Source organism: Natator depressus, chromosome 10, assembly GCF_965152275.1.
Source record: "Natator depressus isolate rNatDep1 chromosome 10, rNatDep2.hap1, whole genome shotgun sequence".
NCBI classification, from domain to species: Eukaryota; Metazoa; Chordata; order Testudines; family Cheloniidae; genus Natator; species Natator depressus.
Genome location: NC_134243.1, coordinates 8,493,184 through 8,511,070, shown reverse-complemented (window position 1 = coordinate 8,511,070; position 17,887 = coordinate 8,493,184). Strand labels below are relative to the sequence as shown.

Below are 17,887 nucleotides of genomic sequence, written 5' to 3'. Positions count from 1 at the left end.
AGCCACAGAATCTGAAGCCAGATCTCAAATGCCCCAGGCTGGGGGAGCGGGGTTGTGTTTGGTAGTAGGGTTTTGATTATATCCATTGTAAAACCGGTGGTCATTTGCAAAACTCAAGTCTGGTTCCAGGCTTTGATTTCAAACGCACGCACCAGCGGTTTTGGTCGATGCACCTTTTGAGCTGTATCGTTGTCATTTTTGGTTTATAATGCAAAAGCTGGACTGTTGCTACTTACACTCTTTCTATTTACATTCTACATTCCAGAAAGTCTTATTTCCACTGACCCGACATCACACAAAGGGTAATGTTGCTGTTTGACAGTACAGTCCATAGTGAACGGACTTCTGCTGTGCTGTAGGCATTTTCTAAACACGTTTGGAATGACGTGGCTAGAGTGTATATGCACCACTGCCCTCGGCTGGAAGGAATCAGAACCTATCCTGTGTACGTCGTAACTAAGCCCTATATGCCAACACCTGTAAAGTTGTAGGTGACTAGGGAGTTATGTTATCTTTATTTACATTATGTTGCTCATCAATACCATTACTGATAACCACTGGTATTTTCCTAGCAGGGAGCTATACAGACCTCCTTACGATATTCTGAAATTCACTGTCAGTCACTTCACACATGTACCAAAAGCCAACGCCCTGACTCTTGTGGCCTCTAACGGTCTCGTGGCACTTTTTGTAGGAGTTAGGTGTCGTTGGGTGATAGACTCTTCCTGCAGACAGACTGAAACAGCAGGAGAAAGGAATTTTAAAAGTGAATGGGCCAAAGCCCTTTTAAGAGGGACCATTCGAACAGAAGGTGCTGTGGCTGTAAAACAGGACAGTTGGTGGCTGTGGAGGGAGCAGAAGCTGATGTGGTCGCTCTCTTTGATGCTGTGATGGAAGCAGCAAAGACTGTGAACTGCTGCCGCCAAGCAAGTAAAAATAAACTTCTGGGTTACGGAGGCTGCAGCACACGAGAGCTGCTGTTTCCGAAGGGGGAAATGGTTGCGAAGGAAAGAAGCACCTCTCTCTGGAAGGCCTCTGCTGTTATTCCTGAACCTTGGCCGAATTGCTCCAAGGTGGCATGTCCTGGAGAGCGCCATCAGATCCAAGGAGAAGAGGTGTAACATCAGAGAAGCTAAGAGCAGATCCCTTTGAGCCATCTGTAAATGGACTAGAGAAATGCTGAGCCATCTCCAAAGGGACCGCAGGGACCAGGAGTTTTGCTGCTCCTGCTGCTAAGGGGAAGGGGCCTCCGTTGACTGAGTGTGAGGACAGGGTAGGGCAGGTATTGCCCCACTGAAGTTCTTTAGCTGGGATTGGCCACCCTCATAGAATCATAGAATATCAGGGTTGGAAGGGACCTCAGGAGGTCATCTAGTCCAACCCCCTGCTCAAAGCAGGACCGATCCCTGACTAAATCATCCCAGCCAGGGCTTTGTCAAGCCTGACCTTAAAAATATCTAAGGGAGGAGATTCCACCACCTCCCTAGGTAACGCATTCCAGTGTTTCACCACCCTCCCTGCAGATGTTGTGAACTCTGCTGTAGCTGCGGGAAAAGGACGTTGTTTCACTGGAAAATCTTGTTTAAGATTACTTTTGCATTGCTGTAACCTGAGACGGGGAAGCGTCAATGATAGAAAAGATCCTCTTCTTTTTAGCACAAATACAGTGGACGAGATTCATCCCCTGCAAACTGTAGCTTGCCAAACCTACTATAAGGCTGCTGTTCTCAGAGGGCAGTGGGCCTATAACCCAGGGAGGATGGGTGCTGTTCCTAAAACTGCCCTCCTCTTAGTGCTTACACCGCGGGATGGATGGCAGCTTTAATTTCCATGGGAGTTCTGCTAGGGGAGGCTGCTGAGAGGATGCGTTGAATCTAACCCATCCCCGAATTGCTCTAGTCCCAACCCCTTCCACACCAGCACTACCCACTTCCTGAGAGGTACTGGCCCCTGTTGGAGGGTAGGCAGGGTGTAGCCAAGCACTGGTACTCCTTCCACCTACTTTCTATTACAGTTGGCCTCCTGTTCTATTCTGTTTCTGTCCACGTGATCGGCGCTAAGTACATACTGGAAGGTATGAGGTGAGTTTGGTTTCTGTAGGTCCCGGCCAAATTCCATCTCAGGTAGTTTACAGATGGCAACCTAAACAAAACAAAAAAAAAAAATCACCCCTGTAGTCTCCTAATCTGTTATGTGGTGGTGTTTCTCCCATTTCACCCTGTGGGAGGCTGCATTTCAGGGCGTGGGTGAGGTCATCCTTTTGCCAAGTTTATATGTCAGTTTGTTAAATCTGCAAAATGCTTTGGGATTGTAAGAAACTGGTGACGGAAATTTGCTAAACCAGCTAGTCCACTTCCTTTTGTTAGGGCAGGCTTATTCCCAGAGATTCCATGCTCATGCCAAAAGATGGGATGAATCTTTAGTTCAGATTCAGTTCAGGCACAAATATTATCATCTCAACGGTATCCATACACAATACAGCTAGCTCTTGTCACCCACTTGTCCTCCCGTGCCAGGGCACCAGCTCCCTGCTTGCCCTCCATCCTTCTCCCTCACACGGTAATCCATCTCCATGTGTCAACCAGACCTGCCTGCAAGTGAAAACCCCGAGACTCGCATCTTGGGTGCTGTCACCTCTCCCCTCCCTAAAGTTTTCCTTGTGATTTGATCCAGAAAAATAGACATAAAAAGAGATTTCTTTAAAAAAAATCATGAAAATAATGTATTCCCAGCGTTTACATAATGGCACAATGGAGGGTGTTGAGCTCAGGAACAGTCTTTTCTGTAGCCTGCAGCTCTCTTGCTCCCTTACTGTGTTCAGTGCAGCACTGAACCAAAGCCTTGAGAATTCCAACAAAGCCTGGTTCCCAGCAGTGTAGCATCAATCCTGCCTCGATTGCAGAGTTCCTCAGATGGCATCCACTGACTCTTGGGGCTCCTTCATGAGGCAGTGGATGGTGTTCAGAGTTCTCTGCTTAGTCTCCCTTTCTGCAGCCTTTGCTTTGAACCTTTGGCCGTCATGCCTCTCCCTGTTTTGTCATTCATTGCCCCCCAGAATTAGTTGATTTCTGGGCTCTGTGGCTGCTCCCCCTCACTTGATGGGGCAGGTCTTTGGTTCTGGGTGGGTTTCGACTCTCTCTTCCCAGGATGCCAATAGACCTGCCTCTATTGCATGGAATCTCAGACCTGCCCAACTGAGAGCGGTATGTCACCCCTTCTTCGTTACCCACCTACAGCTGACATAAACCTGATACCACAGTCCTACAGCTGAAGGAGATTTCTCTTTAGCTCAGTAGTAGAAGCCCTGGCTTGCTGGAGCTAAAGAAATCTAGCACCTGCACTGCAGCTGTGCAATGTTCAGGTTACTTGGGGGCTCGTAATCTACAGCATGTATTACCTGCTGTCCCCTCCTGCTCCTTCCTAGCAGGACATGGAGGGTACCGTGCTGGAGCTGTAGTCAGGAGTCTCTGTCGGGCCCTACCCAGCCCCTCTGCCAGGTCAGCCTGTCCCCACTGCTCCACCCAGAGCTGGACCCTGCTGCTGGGGTTGCGTGGGGTCAGGCCTGTTTGAGGCCAGAGCAGTATCCCACAGGGTAGCCTCTCCCTGACCCTAGCCTGGGCTGGGCTTTGGGGCAGCTGGCTAACAAGCCTACAGAAGCGGGGGAGGGAAGCCCGGGGAGGAGGCTTTTATAGGGGCTCGACCCCTGCCCCCAACGCTGAGAGCACATTCCCGACCCCACTTGGAGCCCCACGTGGCCCGCTCCCACGAGGCTGCCCCGGTGCTTTGTGGGAGTTGTAGTCCACTCCCCTAACCACTCCCCTGGGTATTTCCCTGCTAAGACAAGCAGGCCACGGGGAGGCCACGGGATTGAGCTGAGGGCCTGGGCCTCTCTAGCGCCGCCCGGCGCGTCCCCAGCTGGGGCGCGTCCCCGCCTTGCGGCCCGCAGGACTACATGTCCCATGGGCCCCAGCGCGGCGCAGGGCATGGCGGGGGTTGTAGGCCGCTCTAGCGGAGGGCGCGCTCCCGCAGTGGCGCCAGCCCCGCGGCCTGGACTCCATTTCCCGGCAGGCTCGGGCGCGGGCCCGGGCCCCCTTGGCGGAGAGACATTTGCGACTCGAGCCGAGAGTCTCCAAGATGGCGGCGTGGGGAAGGAGGCGCGCTGGCCCCGGCAGCAGCGGCAGCGGCGGTAGGGAGAGGTGAGGCCTGGCCGAGCGGGCAGGGCGGGACTCCGGGGCGCCGCCAGAGGCCCTGAGCAGTGGACCCGGGATCCTGCTTGGTCCGGGCTGGGCGGAGGCTGGGCCCCCTCCCCGAGGGCGGGATGGGACGGGGCGGGGGGCACGGCACGGCACAGATGGGGAGGCCGGGCTAGCGAGGGGTGCAGGTCGGGGGGGAAGGGGGAGGCCAGTGGGGGGAGGGCACAGTGAGGGGGAGGCCGGTGGAGTGAGGGGCTGCAGGTCATGGGGGGAGGGCACAGTGCGGGGGGGAGGAGAAAAGGGGGGAAGGGGAAGACTAGTGGGAGGAGGGGAGAAGGAGACCGTGAGCGGGAGGCTGGTGGAGTGAGGGGGGGTGCGGGGCTGGGGAGGGAGGAGAGGGAAGAACAGATGGGGGAGGGGAGGAGGGAACAGTGGGAGGGGGTGCGGGGCTGGGGAGGGAGGAGAGGGGAGGAACGGGGGGGGAGGGGAGGAGGGAACGGTGCGGGGCTGGGGAGGGAGGGGAGGAACGGGGGGGAGGGGAGAAGGGGACAGTGAGGGGGGTGCGGGGCTGGGGAGGGATGAACGGGGGGGAGGGGAGAAGGGGACAGTGAGGGAGGAACGGGGGGGAGGGGAGAAGGGGACAGTGAGGGGGAGGCCGGTGGAGTGAGGGGGTGCAGGTCGGGGAGAAGGGGGAGACCAGTGGGGGGAGGGGGAGGCGAGAAGGAGACCGTGAGCTAGGCTGGTGGAGTGAGGGGGGGTGCGGGGCTGGGGAGGGAGGAGAGGAGAAGAACAGGTGGGGGAGGGGACAGTGAGGGGGGTGCGGGGCTGGGGAGGGAGGAGAGGGGAAGAACAGGTGGGGAAGGGGAGGAGGGGACAGTCGGGGGGGGGTGCGGGGCTGGGGGGGGAGAACAGGGCAGTGATGGGAGGAATTCAAGCCATCATCTGCCAGAGTGAGCTCAGGACAGAGCTGTGGTAGTCCCGAGCCTGCGGGTAAATCCAGGGCAGAGTCCAGCTGCCGCGAGGGAGGAATGGTCTGCAGCTGGCTCCAGCTGGAGTGCCTTGACTGGGGGCGAGTTTCCACGGGAGTGAGGAGCACGGGGCGGGGGAGGGAAAGGGAAGGAGAGGCAGCGTTAGGGGGAAGGTCAGTGCGAATCTGCACGTTACCAAAGGCGGCTTTAACCCTTAGGCCGAATGATGCCTCGTGGCCCTGCTCAGAGGTAGGAGCATTCTGGAGACTAGGACGCGCCTTAAAAATCTGTTGAAAGGCTGTGGAGGCAACAGAAGACCTTCAGAGTGACCTCCCTTTGGAGAGGGCTTAATGCTGGTTGAGTGGCTTGTGTCCTTAGGATTTTACTGTTTTTCTCCCTGGATTTGGAGGCTGCAGAGTAATTTTAGGGGGAGGGAAGGGTGTATAATTGGCCTGGCTGCTCTGGTGGCGGTTGCTGCTGTTGGCTTTTTGTAGTGTCTGCACTCACAAAGAGCTTTCTAAAATGCATGTTTGGTCACCAGCTTTGTTTCTGCCTCTGTCAGGATGGATGAGCAACTGGGACATGGTGGAACTACGTGCGGAGTAGCTGTAGAAGTTTTGGAAGCCTAACTTTAAAGACAGGAAAGAGAGAAATCTTGTTGCACTACCTTAAAATCTGTATGCATAATTCTTTACTTTCTTAAAACTTTTGGCTCAATCCTGTTGTCCCTTCTGTTGGCATCTCCTTCCTTCTTCCCACCCTGGTGCTAGCTAGTGTAACCGACAGCCTTTGAAAGCAGCTGTCTTTTTATGGAGTAGCAAAATTGTCCTTTGTTCTACAGCCCAATTTAAAGACTCTGACAGCCTTAGGTGGGGTGGTGGGGATAATGTTGTATAGAGATACTTTGAAATCTTTACAAACACAAACGAGTTACTTGCCTAACTGACCTGTTCTGAGGTTTAAATATGATCCTAACTTTTACAAATGAGTGGGAGGGGGGTTGGGCATGAAAATAGGCACAGAGGTGACACAGCAAGATAATAGATCTGTGACTAGAGTACCTCTAACCACTACTACACACTCCCTCCCAACACAAACCTGGCAAAGGGCTAGTCTTATTAGGTGTCAGACAATTCCCCTTCCAAATAACTTTGTATGGTAAGATCACCTGCTTTTAGTGTAAATCTTCTTAGCCAAGTGATGATCTCCTATTTGTGGAATTGGAGATATCCACTGCCAGATTCTCAAGAGTCTTTTCCCATCTTGTATGGTGTTGGGAACACGGCTTTTGTACAGGGCAATGGTGATGGATCAGTTATCAGACAATGACATGTATATGTTATATATAGCAAATATAGTTTTCTTATGTTCATGAATATGATTCTTGTTCAAAGACAAATTCTTACTGACTGAGAGCACTGATCCAGCTTTCTCATCAAAGAGCTGTTTTAAGGTATTTCTGTGGCTCAGTTTGTAGCTGTCAGCCAGCTAGTCTAAAAGGAGTGTATGTTGAGGGGTAACGTCAAGGGAATAGCTAGTGAATAAAATACTGTCCAGTGTTAGGCAAGTTAGTCAAATGTAACAAAATGATTGGCAGCTGTAACTACCACAACTATATCCTTCCATAAAAGATCTGATTGATACATGGAAGGTCTCTTTGGTCACTACCAGATTATACTTTATTCGTGGGGCATATGGCTAAGGATCTAACAGTATAGTAGCTGTCGATTCTGGGCTGGTTTTATGATGGTGGTTAAAAGTTAAACAAAATACTGAAAAACAAACTAAAGAGAACCCACTAAATACTGCTTTCCCTCATTCCAAAGGGACTCTTTATGCAGAGTATCTAAAGGGAATTGCTAATCCGTAGCCCAAAGCAATTTATAATGGAGAACAGCTACTGAGTGCACTTGGAGTTCTTGTCTAAAATTCTGCACGATGACCACTAGAGCACAGAACAGAATGCCACTTGTTCCCTGGGGAAATGTTCTCACAAACTTGTACAGCTCAGAATAAACAATGCAATAAGGCAGCTTTAATGTCATCCCAGCTATGTTTCTGGGCAGTCTTAAAGGTCTTTCCTTTCACTACCTGTACTGCTTGGATTTCCAGTAATCCGCTTGCTTGGAGCAGTGATTGATCTGCTTCCATTAGTCTAGCTAATTCTTTTGTTAAACTAAAAGTGGCACTTCTCCTGCTCAGTGTGGTCTCCTTAATGCTATTGCAATGTTTTCAGTGGTGGGTACTGTCTTCTATCACTGGTGCAGCTCTGAGGGTCTCGGACTCATTTTCCCTGATCTGTTCTCCCCTCCCTCCCCACAGTCCTCTTTCCAAAGAGAACTATATAGAATTCCTTATTTGGCTATAATCTTAATTGCATTTAAATTGCATCCCTTGAATGGAAATTTGCTTTGCCTCTGTGCTGTTGCTTCTTCTCCTCTTTGTTCTGACCACATTGATTATTGTTCTCTGAAGGTTGTGGTCGAACACACTATCTCTGTGCTGAGATACTGATAGTAATGGGTTAAGAATGCTAGAATGTGGGACGGCGCTGTTGCCATACCTCAGTTCTCATGTGGAGTACCCCTGTTGTTGCAGTCCTGGACCTTTCCTGAGCTGAAATGGACAAACTTGTCAAATTGTATGATGGTTTTGTGATGTGGAATTTTTACACTGGGGATTAAGGTGAGACCACAACTAATTTTTCATAATTGAAAGTAACCAGAGTTGAACGCAGATCTAGAAATAAAAGATTAGTGCATTAATGTTCTTTAGTCTGGCCTGTCCACGCAGTACTGACTTATTCAGGTTTGGCTGGGACTCTAACGATGTCAGACACTGTGTGCTTTTGGCCATCTGTGATGTGGCTCTATTGGAATTCATTCACGCGCCAGCCTTCAGTCCTTAGTTGCACTGGTGTACTCGTTTCTTTTATGCATGTTGCATGTGATGCAAGTTTTGCAAATCACAATCATTATCACACAATAGGAAGCCCATCTTTTTCAGTCACCACCCAAACAGGTCTCTCTGCATTTGCAGTTCTCATGAATTTCTGCCTAGTACTGTTTACCTACAGTTGTCAAACCTCTTTGAATGGTGGAACCACAGGTATTCTGTTGTCCCTGAGCAACAGAGGGGAGGGATAGCTCAGTGGTTTGAGCATTGGCCTGCTAAACCCAAGGTTGTGAGTTCAGCTCTTGAGGGGGCCATTTAGGGATCTGGGGCAAAAATTGGGGATTGGTTCTGCTGTGAGCAGGGGGTTGGATTAGATGACCGCCTGAGGTCCCTTCCAACCTGATATTCTATGATTCAAGTTGCAGTGGGGGAGGTTTAGGTTGGATATTAGGAAAAACTTTTTCACTAGGAGGGTAGTGAAACACTGGAATGCGTTACCTAGGGAGGTGGTGGAATCTCCTCCCTTAGATATTTTTAAGGTCAGGCTTGACAAAGCCCTGGCTGGGATGATTTAGTTGGGGATTGGTCCTGCTTTGAGCAGGGGGTTGGACTAGATGACCCCCTGAGGTCCCTTCCAACCCTGATATTCTATGATTCTAATTGTATCTGCTATTTCAAAAGGCCAACCTGGGGCTTACACGTTGTATATAAAAGGGGTTCAGAAACTTGAACAATAAACGCAAGAAAGGAGTCGTGAACTGTGCACAATTTGGGGATACTTCTGATCAGGAGTGGAGATGCTTTCCAGACACCAACCAGTCAGAACTTAAAACTACTAGCCAGAAGTATATATGATAGACGGGACAGGGAGGGGGTCTCCACCAGTGAGGTCCAGGGGCACCCCAGTGATGAGAAGACTTACCTCCTTTCCATTCCCAGCTGCTGGCTGGAGGAGGATGCTGGGAGAGTTCTTCCAGGACATTGTCCTGGATCCCAAATTCAGCAGAGCTGGCAAGAGAGCAAGATGTGAAAGGCTCCTCCTGCTGTATACCTGTGCTATGTCCTGCCGAGTTTGGAAACTGGGGATTAAAGGTATGTGTGGTGAAAAAGAAACAGACCATGTGTTTGTGACTAGGAGACCACGAAAACAGGCTAGACAGCACTGCTCATAGGGTAGCTTGAGAAGCATCCTGTGACATTTAGGTGGCCACCAGAGGCTTTTTAACTGGTTAGGGGAGACAGACAGGGCAGATTTTGGAACCCTAACTGGGAAATTTTGTGAGTGCCTAGCATCTAGCTAGCTGCAATGTGTTCTTAGTGCACTCAGTGATGTTTTTAGTAGGGGAATAAATTTCAAATTTAATTTTAAACTCACCATGTGGTTAACATGGGCATTTCTGCCCCTCTTGCTGGTGGTTGCTGTATCAGCTGCTGAGGTGCATTGTTTGTACTCGTGCAAGTACAGAAATCAGTGTAAATTACCTTATAAAACTAAAGGAGTACTAGTGGCACCTTAGAGACTAACCAATTTATTTGAGCATAAGCTTTCGTGAGCTACAGCATAGCTCACGAAAGCTTATGCTCAAATAAATTGGTTAGTCTCTAAGGCGCCACTAGTACTCCTTTTCTTTTTGCGAATACAGACTAACACGGCTGCTACTCTGAAACTTATAAAACTAGTGACAAAAGCCATTTAATCTACTGAACCATCAGAACAGCGCATTCCTCTGCCTTTTTTTAACAAGGACACTGAAAAGCCAGGCATCAAGAATGAAACACTTAAAAAAAAAAAAATATTACAGGAAATGGGATTCATCCGTTAGTGATATGCAAATAGCATTCAAGCTACAAGTTACACAACTACCACAGAATGAATATAAAACTTTCCTCTGGCAAAGCCCTTCCTTCTTGGAAGAAGGGCTCTAGAAAATCATTTAACATTGCCCAGTTTAACACCTGCTTTTAAGCATAACTAGCACATCCAGCCTTTGGCTGTCAGGCATCATTACATGCTGTCTGAACACGGATTCCCTCTGACATTGGTTACTTATCGCACTTCCAAGTAAAATCGAGAATAACTGAGTTATCACTACCCCCACGTAGGTCCATACAAGCACAGCACTGACAGTGCTTAAACCCTGGCTGTGTTTTTTCCAGGGGTGGTGGTGAGTTCCAAAAAGCATACTTCACAGGCTCCAGTGTGTGCTGTTTTGTTCAAATGAAAGGCCCTAAGTCATGGAAAATCAGTTTTGTTAGTCTTTGTACTTGAGGTCTCTGAGGCAAGAACCCCTTTCTTGTTCTTCATGTCAACAAGTTCTGGTAAGTCTTGTAGACAGAGTTCTGCTATGGGGGGACACTACACACTCTTTGGATTTTTCTTCTTTTGTGTACGATTGGCTTCCCAAGGCTTTCCACCTGCTGCAGCCAGCCTCACATGTGGGAATGATGCACACTGAATTTAACTTCCCACCTGCCTGAACTTTAGTGTAATATTTATCTTGCATTTGCCCCATATGTAATTTCTACTCACTCCACTGTCTCCTCATACTTGCTATTGTTTGAGTAGCTCATATCCTCTCTTCTCCCCCCCCCCCCCCCCAATCCCTTGTTTTTAGGATTATCTAGTCAATTGCCAAGATGAACAATTGCATCTTGAGCACTGTCTGATGGAAGAATAAGTTGCTCTAACAGGGATTATTTGGTCAAGGGATCAGCAGCTGCTATGCTTGGAACCACAAGAGTATACCACACAGCAAACACTTCTTGTCAACTGTTGAGAATAGCCCACTTCCACCTTAGTTGCATTGGCTCATTAGCACTGACCCCCCACTTGGTAAGGCAACTCCCATCTTTTCAAATGCTGTGTATTTATACCTCCCTACTGTATGTTCCACTCCCTGCTTATGCCCAAGTATATCTGTTAGTCTCTGAGGTGCCACAAGGACTCCTTGTTGTTTTTATATGGAACAGTTTTATTGAGCTTATTTTTGCTCCCATGCATCATGTTTTGACTTCACACCTATAAAAGCCTAGAGCCCAAGAATGCATAAAGTTTCTGAAGAGAGAGGAGGGCTTGAATAAACTTATTTTCTTATAGTAATTTCTGTTCATGTTTAATGTGTTCCTGTCCTATTTTCCTTGACTGGAAGGCTATTGACCAAGTGGGTCTATGAGGGTATAGAAAGTGTGGGGAAAGGAAGGCAGGGGAGGGGGAATATTCAAAGATCCTTCAAGGACCAGAAGGATTCTGGAGGGAAGAAGTCACCTGAAACCTGAGGCCTGGTCTACGCTGGCGGGGGGAGGGGTTTGATCTAAGTTACACAACTTCAGCTACATGAATAACGTAGCTGAAGTTGGTGTACTTAGATCTACTTACTGCAATGTCTTCACTGCGGTAAGTCGACTGCTGACGCTCCCCCGTCAACTCTGCCTATGCTTCTCGCTCCGGTGAAGTAGCGGAGTCAACAGGAGAGCGCTTGGCGGTCAAATTTTCGCGTCTTCGCTAGATGCGATAAATCAACCCCCCACTGGATCGATTGCTCCAGAGGTAGGTGTAGACATGCCCCGAGAGTGTTGGGGTCTGAGCTGGGTTTGTGTGTTCCAATCTGAGAATGGGCCCTTGCCTCTTAACTTGCCAGAGACCTAATTTGAGCAACCAACAAAATTATAGGAAGTTTAACAGTGGGTAGGGTGGTTCTCTCAACATAAACATTTCCCGTAACTTCACTTGGTTGACATGGCATTTCTGATGTAAGAAACTTGAGCCTTGTTTTTAGCTAGCAAGCAGAACCATTGCTGAAAATGGCTTTCAGCAGCACTTCCCCTTGAAGCTGGATTGAAGTCAAGTGTTCGCACCAACTGGGGGAAACCACTTGCTGTTTCACAAAGCCTACGTCTCAAGTGTGCCTTCCAGGGTTCGCAGTTTCCCGGAAAAAAATTAGTTTAGGACAGGGCACTGGTAAATACAGGCGTACATATGGTTTAAACTGGGGGAAATAATTGCATCAGTGTTCGGCTAGTTAGCAAGGATAGAACAAATCCTTTTCAAGCTTTGGATACATCGATTCAGAACTGAGGAATGGGCTCAGTCTATCCACTACATCAAAGGAGGTCTTCTGCTGCAGAACGCTGCATGGCCAGATGAACCTGGTAGTCTGCAAGTCTGTGTACCTCTGACTGCTTAACACTTCAAGCCTACAACGGTATTATTGTCGTTTTCATATAATCCAATGGTTTTGACTTTGTTTATAGAGTATTAAAAACAGAAATGAGCCGTGACATGCATAACTGGCTTGAGAACATATCAAACCAAAATGCATAGGCATTCCAATGTTCAGTATTCTAATTAAATATATTAGTATTTCGCCCACTGCAGTTTTACTTGTACAAACCTAAACTAATTGATTAATCTACTCCCTTGTGTAACCACAATTTGAATATATAACTAAAACTAAGTGTAATGTGGTGTGCATTAACTAAACGGTTTTTAAAATAGAAAATGCCTTAAACTGTGGCTAACTCGTTTTTTCTGGGGCGATTAAAAAACGTGGTTTTTACCAGGTAAAAACCATCTCTGGTAAATATCATGCCATCCCTGATGCATTCTGAAATGGATCTGAAAATTCTTCTGTCCTGGCTACACTAGCACTTAAGACCTCTTCAGTACTTACTTGAGGGGGAAAGAGTTGGTGAAAAGATTTAACTTCACCCTGTATGCCACGACTATATTTGACTCTATTTGGGCAGTGAAACTAGGTTGCTCAAATTCTTTTCCTGGTGCTGTCATGCTAACCCAGTTCTGTTTGGCATTTAAACCTTAGGAATGTCTCTCTGAAATGAAAAACAAATACATGTTTCAATAATGTTTTATAACAAATATTGTACTTTCACTAGACATGATCCCTTTAAATTAGCAAAAATGTTTTCCTGTAAAAGCTTGCAGCTCCAGGGCTGAGCAATGGACAAACTGAAGGGGTTAATCTGCTAGAGAACATTTTTTTGTTTTGTTTTTGTTTTTTGGAAAAGAAATCTTAAGCTCCACAGTGAAATGTTTTGTTTCCATCACCAAATAAATAGAATCTCATAGGAGATGTGCCAACCAGTCCTTGTCCTAGGCAGCATTGGCAGACTCTCCTATTCTAAGTGCAGACATGCTCAAGGCAACTGTAATATAACCAGAGAATGCCCAATGTCTAGCTTACAAGGAAAACCTTGCTTGCCAACCTGACTCCTATAGAAACAGCTTATTCTGTCCTAAAGAAGGAGGCTGATAAGTCTTAGCTACTGCTGCTTGGTATTGTTGGTCACCATTCACTGTAAACAAGCTACTTCAGGCAACAGCCTGTAATTTAACAATATTCTTGATTACAGGTGGCTGCTGCACAATACCCTTCACAGTGTGACTAAAACAGAATTTAAAGGGTAATGTCTGGTACTACAGCAGCTTGCAAACATGTATCCTCTCTTCCTTTGCCATTTCCAGTGCGAACACACTAGTATCTTAGCATCCGATGAAGTGAGCTGTAGCTCACGAAAGCTCATGCTCAAATAAATTGGTTAGTCTCTAAGGTGCCACAAGTACTCCTTTTCTTTTTGCGAATACAGACTAACACGGCTGTTACTCTGAAACTAGTATCTTCGTACTAATGGAGCAAGAAAGAAGGGTTAGTTTCAGTCTCATTGCAGAGTTCTCCATTGCCAAATCACTAATACCAAGTGAGTCCCAGTACTATCAGGAACGATGTCTTGTCTGCTGCGAGTAGGATAAAGTTGTGTACTGGTTGCTCTTGCTCTGCTAAAGGAATTTGCCAAATAACTATATCCTTGGGAGCCCATGTGCTCGGGACACTGGGGCTCTAAGAGAACATATTAAAATCAGTTTCTTTTAATGAGGTAAAACCCACCCAGTGTAACAGACAACGCCATTTGCTCTGTTCTGCTTTCGCATCGAGGGCGCAGAGCAGATGTGAGGCTACCGCACAGATAAGTGAACATATCTGTGGACTTTGGAGTAACAAGATAAAGGATAAGATGCTGTTGAGGGGCAGGAAGCTGGAAACTAGTCCAGGCTACCTATAGCTATTTTACAAAGTGCTGGAGATCTTACATGCAGTCTGTGCGTACAGAGCTTACCTAATGCAGTCCGGTGGCAGGGGTAGGGGGATGCGAGCAGCTGTTTCTTAGCATTTAACCAATGTTGCAGTAAAACCCACCTCTTTCCCCTGTTGCAAGAGGAAGGAACCAAATGTGCTAACAAATTGAGTGATGCTCTGCTGTCACCTCTCCCTCTAACTACACATTTGTATCATTCCTCATCACCACAGGCTGGATCCCACAAATTAGCCAGTCTTATAGTAAGCTGGAGTATAGGTTGCATAGCTGTTGGTTCTAGAACTAACATGGTTGAGGTGTGGATCTGGAAATGTGGGGATTAGCATAGGCTGTTCTGATCTGTGCCAGGAAAGAGGGTGGCCAAAACGCATGTCTCATTGAAAATTTGCAACACCTTCATTGAGGGGACAACTTGTTTTTGTATCCATAGTTTTTGTTTTCTATTGGTGGCTCATTCTATCATTTGACAGTCTCCTCTTTGTGACATTGACACCAGTGCTTAATTTTTGCCAGGGTTGATCCCCGAGACCTCTGGGCTTGGCAGTTCATAACCCTGGCACCTCTGGGCTTGCTGCATCAGTTATGAATATAAAAAAAATTGCTTGAGCCCCAGCACCTCTTTCATTACAAATTAAATGCTGATTGACACCATCTCCACAGCAGCTGACTGTGATGTCACTGATGGCAGAAGTCAGGTGGGGAATCTGTTCAAGGGAAACTCGGAAAAGCTCTTTCATTTAGGCTTAACTATGCATTTTACATACAAGTGAATTTTACTTTCCTCACTTTGGGGAATTAAGAACTTTTCAAGAAAACAAGATCTTGCGATTGGTTGAATCCTCCTGAAACAATCAGCTGCTCTCAAATGAGTTTTGATCAGAAAAAGTACTACTTTGTTGAGGGAAGAAGCAGTGATCAAGTGACCGTGAGGTGCTGACCTGGTTTCGGTTGTCAATCTCTCAAACTCCAAGCTAACTGGGTTAATGTAGGGGTAGGGTTGTCTCTGTGCTCTGTAGCTTAATTCTGTGTTTCCTGTTAACAGGATCATCTTGTCCTCCACGGAGTGTTACATTGTGCATGAAATCTACAATGGGGAGAATGCTCAGGACCAGTTTGAGTACGAGCTGGAGCAGGCCCTGGAAGCACAGTACAAATATATAGTGATAGAGCCCACTCGCATCGGTGACGAGACCGCTCGCTGGATCACAGTTGGGAACTGCCTGCACAAGACCGCTGTCCTAGCAGGCACCGCTTGTCTCTTTACCCCACTGGCACTTCCAGTAGATTATTCCCATTACATCTCCCTGCCTGCGGGCGTGCTGAGCATGGCCTGCTGCACCCTCTACGGTATCTCCTGGCAGTTTGACCCCTGCTGCAAGTACCAAGTGGAGTATGATGCCTATAAACTTTCCCGCCTGCCCCTGCATACACTCACCTCCTCCACTCCTGTGGTGCTGGTGAGAAAGGATGACCTGCACAGAAAGAGACTGCATAACACGATAGCACTTGCTGCCCTGGTGTACTGTGTAAAGAAGATCTATGAACTCTACGTTGTATGACTTCAGTAGGGAAAAGAGAAACCCACAAAGACAAGTGTATTAAGACTCCCACAGTAAAATTTTTTTCCTCTGAGAAGCAGTGGAGACTGGGAAGGCATTTGGTTTAATAGAGTTGTTTTTAAAATAACACATCACTGGTGCACCAAGGGTTTTCAGTTCTTCATTACTCTTAAGATGTGGATCTGCAGTGACTTGAGAGCTGTATGCGAGGCTGTGGGAGCCAAATCCAGCAGTGGAACGTTGATGGAAGAAAAGGGGGTGTGAAAGTTTTTTTGGGGGGGTGGGGGAACCTTTAAGTATATTGTTTAATTGTATACACAGAACCAGCCCAAAGTTATCATTGCCCATTAAAAGATGAGAATTTCAAATGCTTTTGCGCTCTTTACTACTAAAGTGGCTCCTTTTTGAGTTCGGTTCAAGTGGGGAGGGGACCTAACATCTTGCCACGGGAGCCATGGTAATTCACACTTTATATATACACAGCAGCAGTGCCCATGTGACCTTGCAATCTGATGAAGGGATGGCTTTGGTGAGCAATGGGGTATTTGACTTCCTGTGCATCACCAGTTGCATCTTGGTAAAAGGGTGCCAGTTGTGACAGTTTTTGTGATGATCTGTCTCAAGCACTGATGCTCTGTTCTTAGATTGCCATGCTATCCTGCCACTTTCCTCCAGAGCTCAGTGGGAATTAATCTAAATTTCCTGTTGGTGCCAAGTACTTCCTGCTCAACTTGCGTACAGGTTCTTCTCCAGTGTGGACACATCTCCATTGGGTGTAAGATTAAGCTCTCTTGGTGTGGTAGGTAAGTCTTAAACTGCTTTGGAGTTGAGGGCTCCAGAGGGGAGCAGCTGACTACTTCACCCTTGTCATATTTTGTTACTGTCATGCACATAATTCCACTATGTGAAATTAGAATAGTATTAGCAACATGTGCCCTGATCGTTTACTTCCTTTGGCACTGGTGGTAACTTCTAGAGGAACTTGCCGTCAATGCAAGAGGCCATCTACTTAACTGTGTAATTACTAAGTAATTATGCCCTATTCTGGAATTTAAAAATTCAATCTAGTGCATAAATGCCTAGCTGGAAACACTCAAAATCCTCTTCTGCTTGAATGAAAAGCATTTGTAACTGACCAATCTCGCAAAACTGCATTTTAAAGAGGAGTAGACACAGGCTCCTATCTCTTCCTGCCAGATGTGATTGTACGTGTGGTCTGCTACAGAAAGGCAGTTCTGCTTCCGGTGTTTGTCCTGGACATGAGAGCAGAGCCCTGTAACCTGAACAGGTGTACTGCCTGCTTAAATAGCTGTTGCAACTTGACCTCCAAAGCTCAGAGACCAAACTAAACTCACCTTTATCCATATGGCACAGCAGGCCAGAAAACTCCCTATCACATTGTAATTTCAGCAGAATATTTTGGCCGAGGGCTGGGATTTGTAGTCTCCTGTTTTCATTTAAGCATCGGGTATGGAAGGCAAAGTTTTTGTTCCAGGCATATGTCCTCTACCTGCACGGATACAAGTAAGGCTATGTTTATGACACGGAGGTCATGGAAGTCATGGAACCCGTGACTTCCAGAGACCTCCATGACGTTCTCTGCTTCAGCCCCCAGGGCTGCAGGACTTGAGCTGACAGCCAGTGGGGCCCTGGGAGGGTTCCAGTGACAGGGGACAAACAACTGAGGGGGCCCTCCTCAGGGTTCTGACCACAGCCTCGCATCAGGGGGAGGGGGACACCTGTGGGTGTCCCATTTTCTCTTTGGGAAATATGGTCACCCTGCAGCTTCCAGTGGCCATGGGCAGAGGGGGAACCTCAAAGCTCCGAGCCACCACGGTGGTGGGGGAAACCATGGAGCTGCACCAGCAAAAGTCAGACAGGTCACGGCTTCTGTGAATTTTTGTTTGCCTGTGACCTGTCCATGATTTTTACTAAAAATAACCATGACAAAATCTTAGCCTTAATGACAGGCTAACGTTTGACAGCCTGCAAACAGCGTTTTGAGTAACTCTCAATGCTCAGATTTAGAAATGCCAATAAACAATGCCAAATGGAGGATTTAAAGGGAGTTCTTGTGGTATCAGGACTCAATTCACTTTTCTGACTCTTCCTGCCTTGGCTGGCTTTGCTAGACAAAGGCCATTGTGAAAGCCCTGGCCTT

The 17,887-nt window shown here is 47.5% G+C and overlaps 1 protein-coding gene across 1 annotated transcript; it reads left to right on the top strand.

Annotated features, from left to right (window-relative positions):
- Window positions 1–4,090: 4,090 nt before the first annotated feature.
- On the top strand, window positions 4,091–15,983 carry TMEM11 (transmembrane protein 11). The gene is made up of 2 exons (XM_074965129.1): window positions 4,091–4,196; window positions 15,210–15,983. The coding sequence occupies exons 1-2, from the start codon at window positions 4,135–4,137 to the stop codon at window positions 15,724–15,726; spliced, it is 579 nt and encodes a 192-aa protein (XP_074821230.1). The 5' UTR covers window positions 4,091–4,134; the 3' UTR covers window positions 15,727–15,983.
- Window positions 15,984–17,887: the final 1,904 nt, after the last annotated feature.

What these genes read in the sequence shown, in the direction of transcription:
- TMEM11 (XM_074965129.1), top strand. Translation starts at nt 4,135, where the DNA reads ATGGCGGCGTGGGGAAGGAGGCGCGCTGGCCCCGGCAGCAGCGGCAGC. An exon ending in GGCAGCGGCGGTAGGGAGAG is followed by an intron (nt 4,197 to 15,209) that starts GTGAGGCCTGGC and finishes TCCTGTTAACAG; the next exon opens with GATCATCTTGTCCTCCACGG.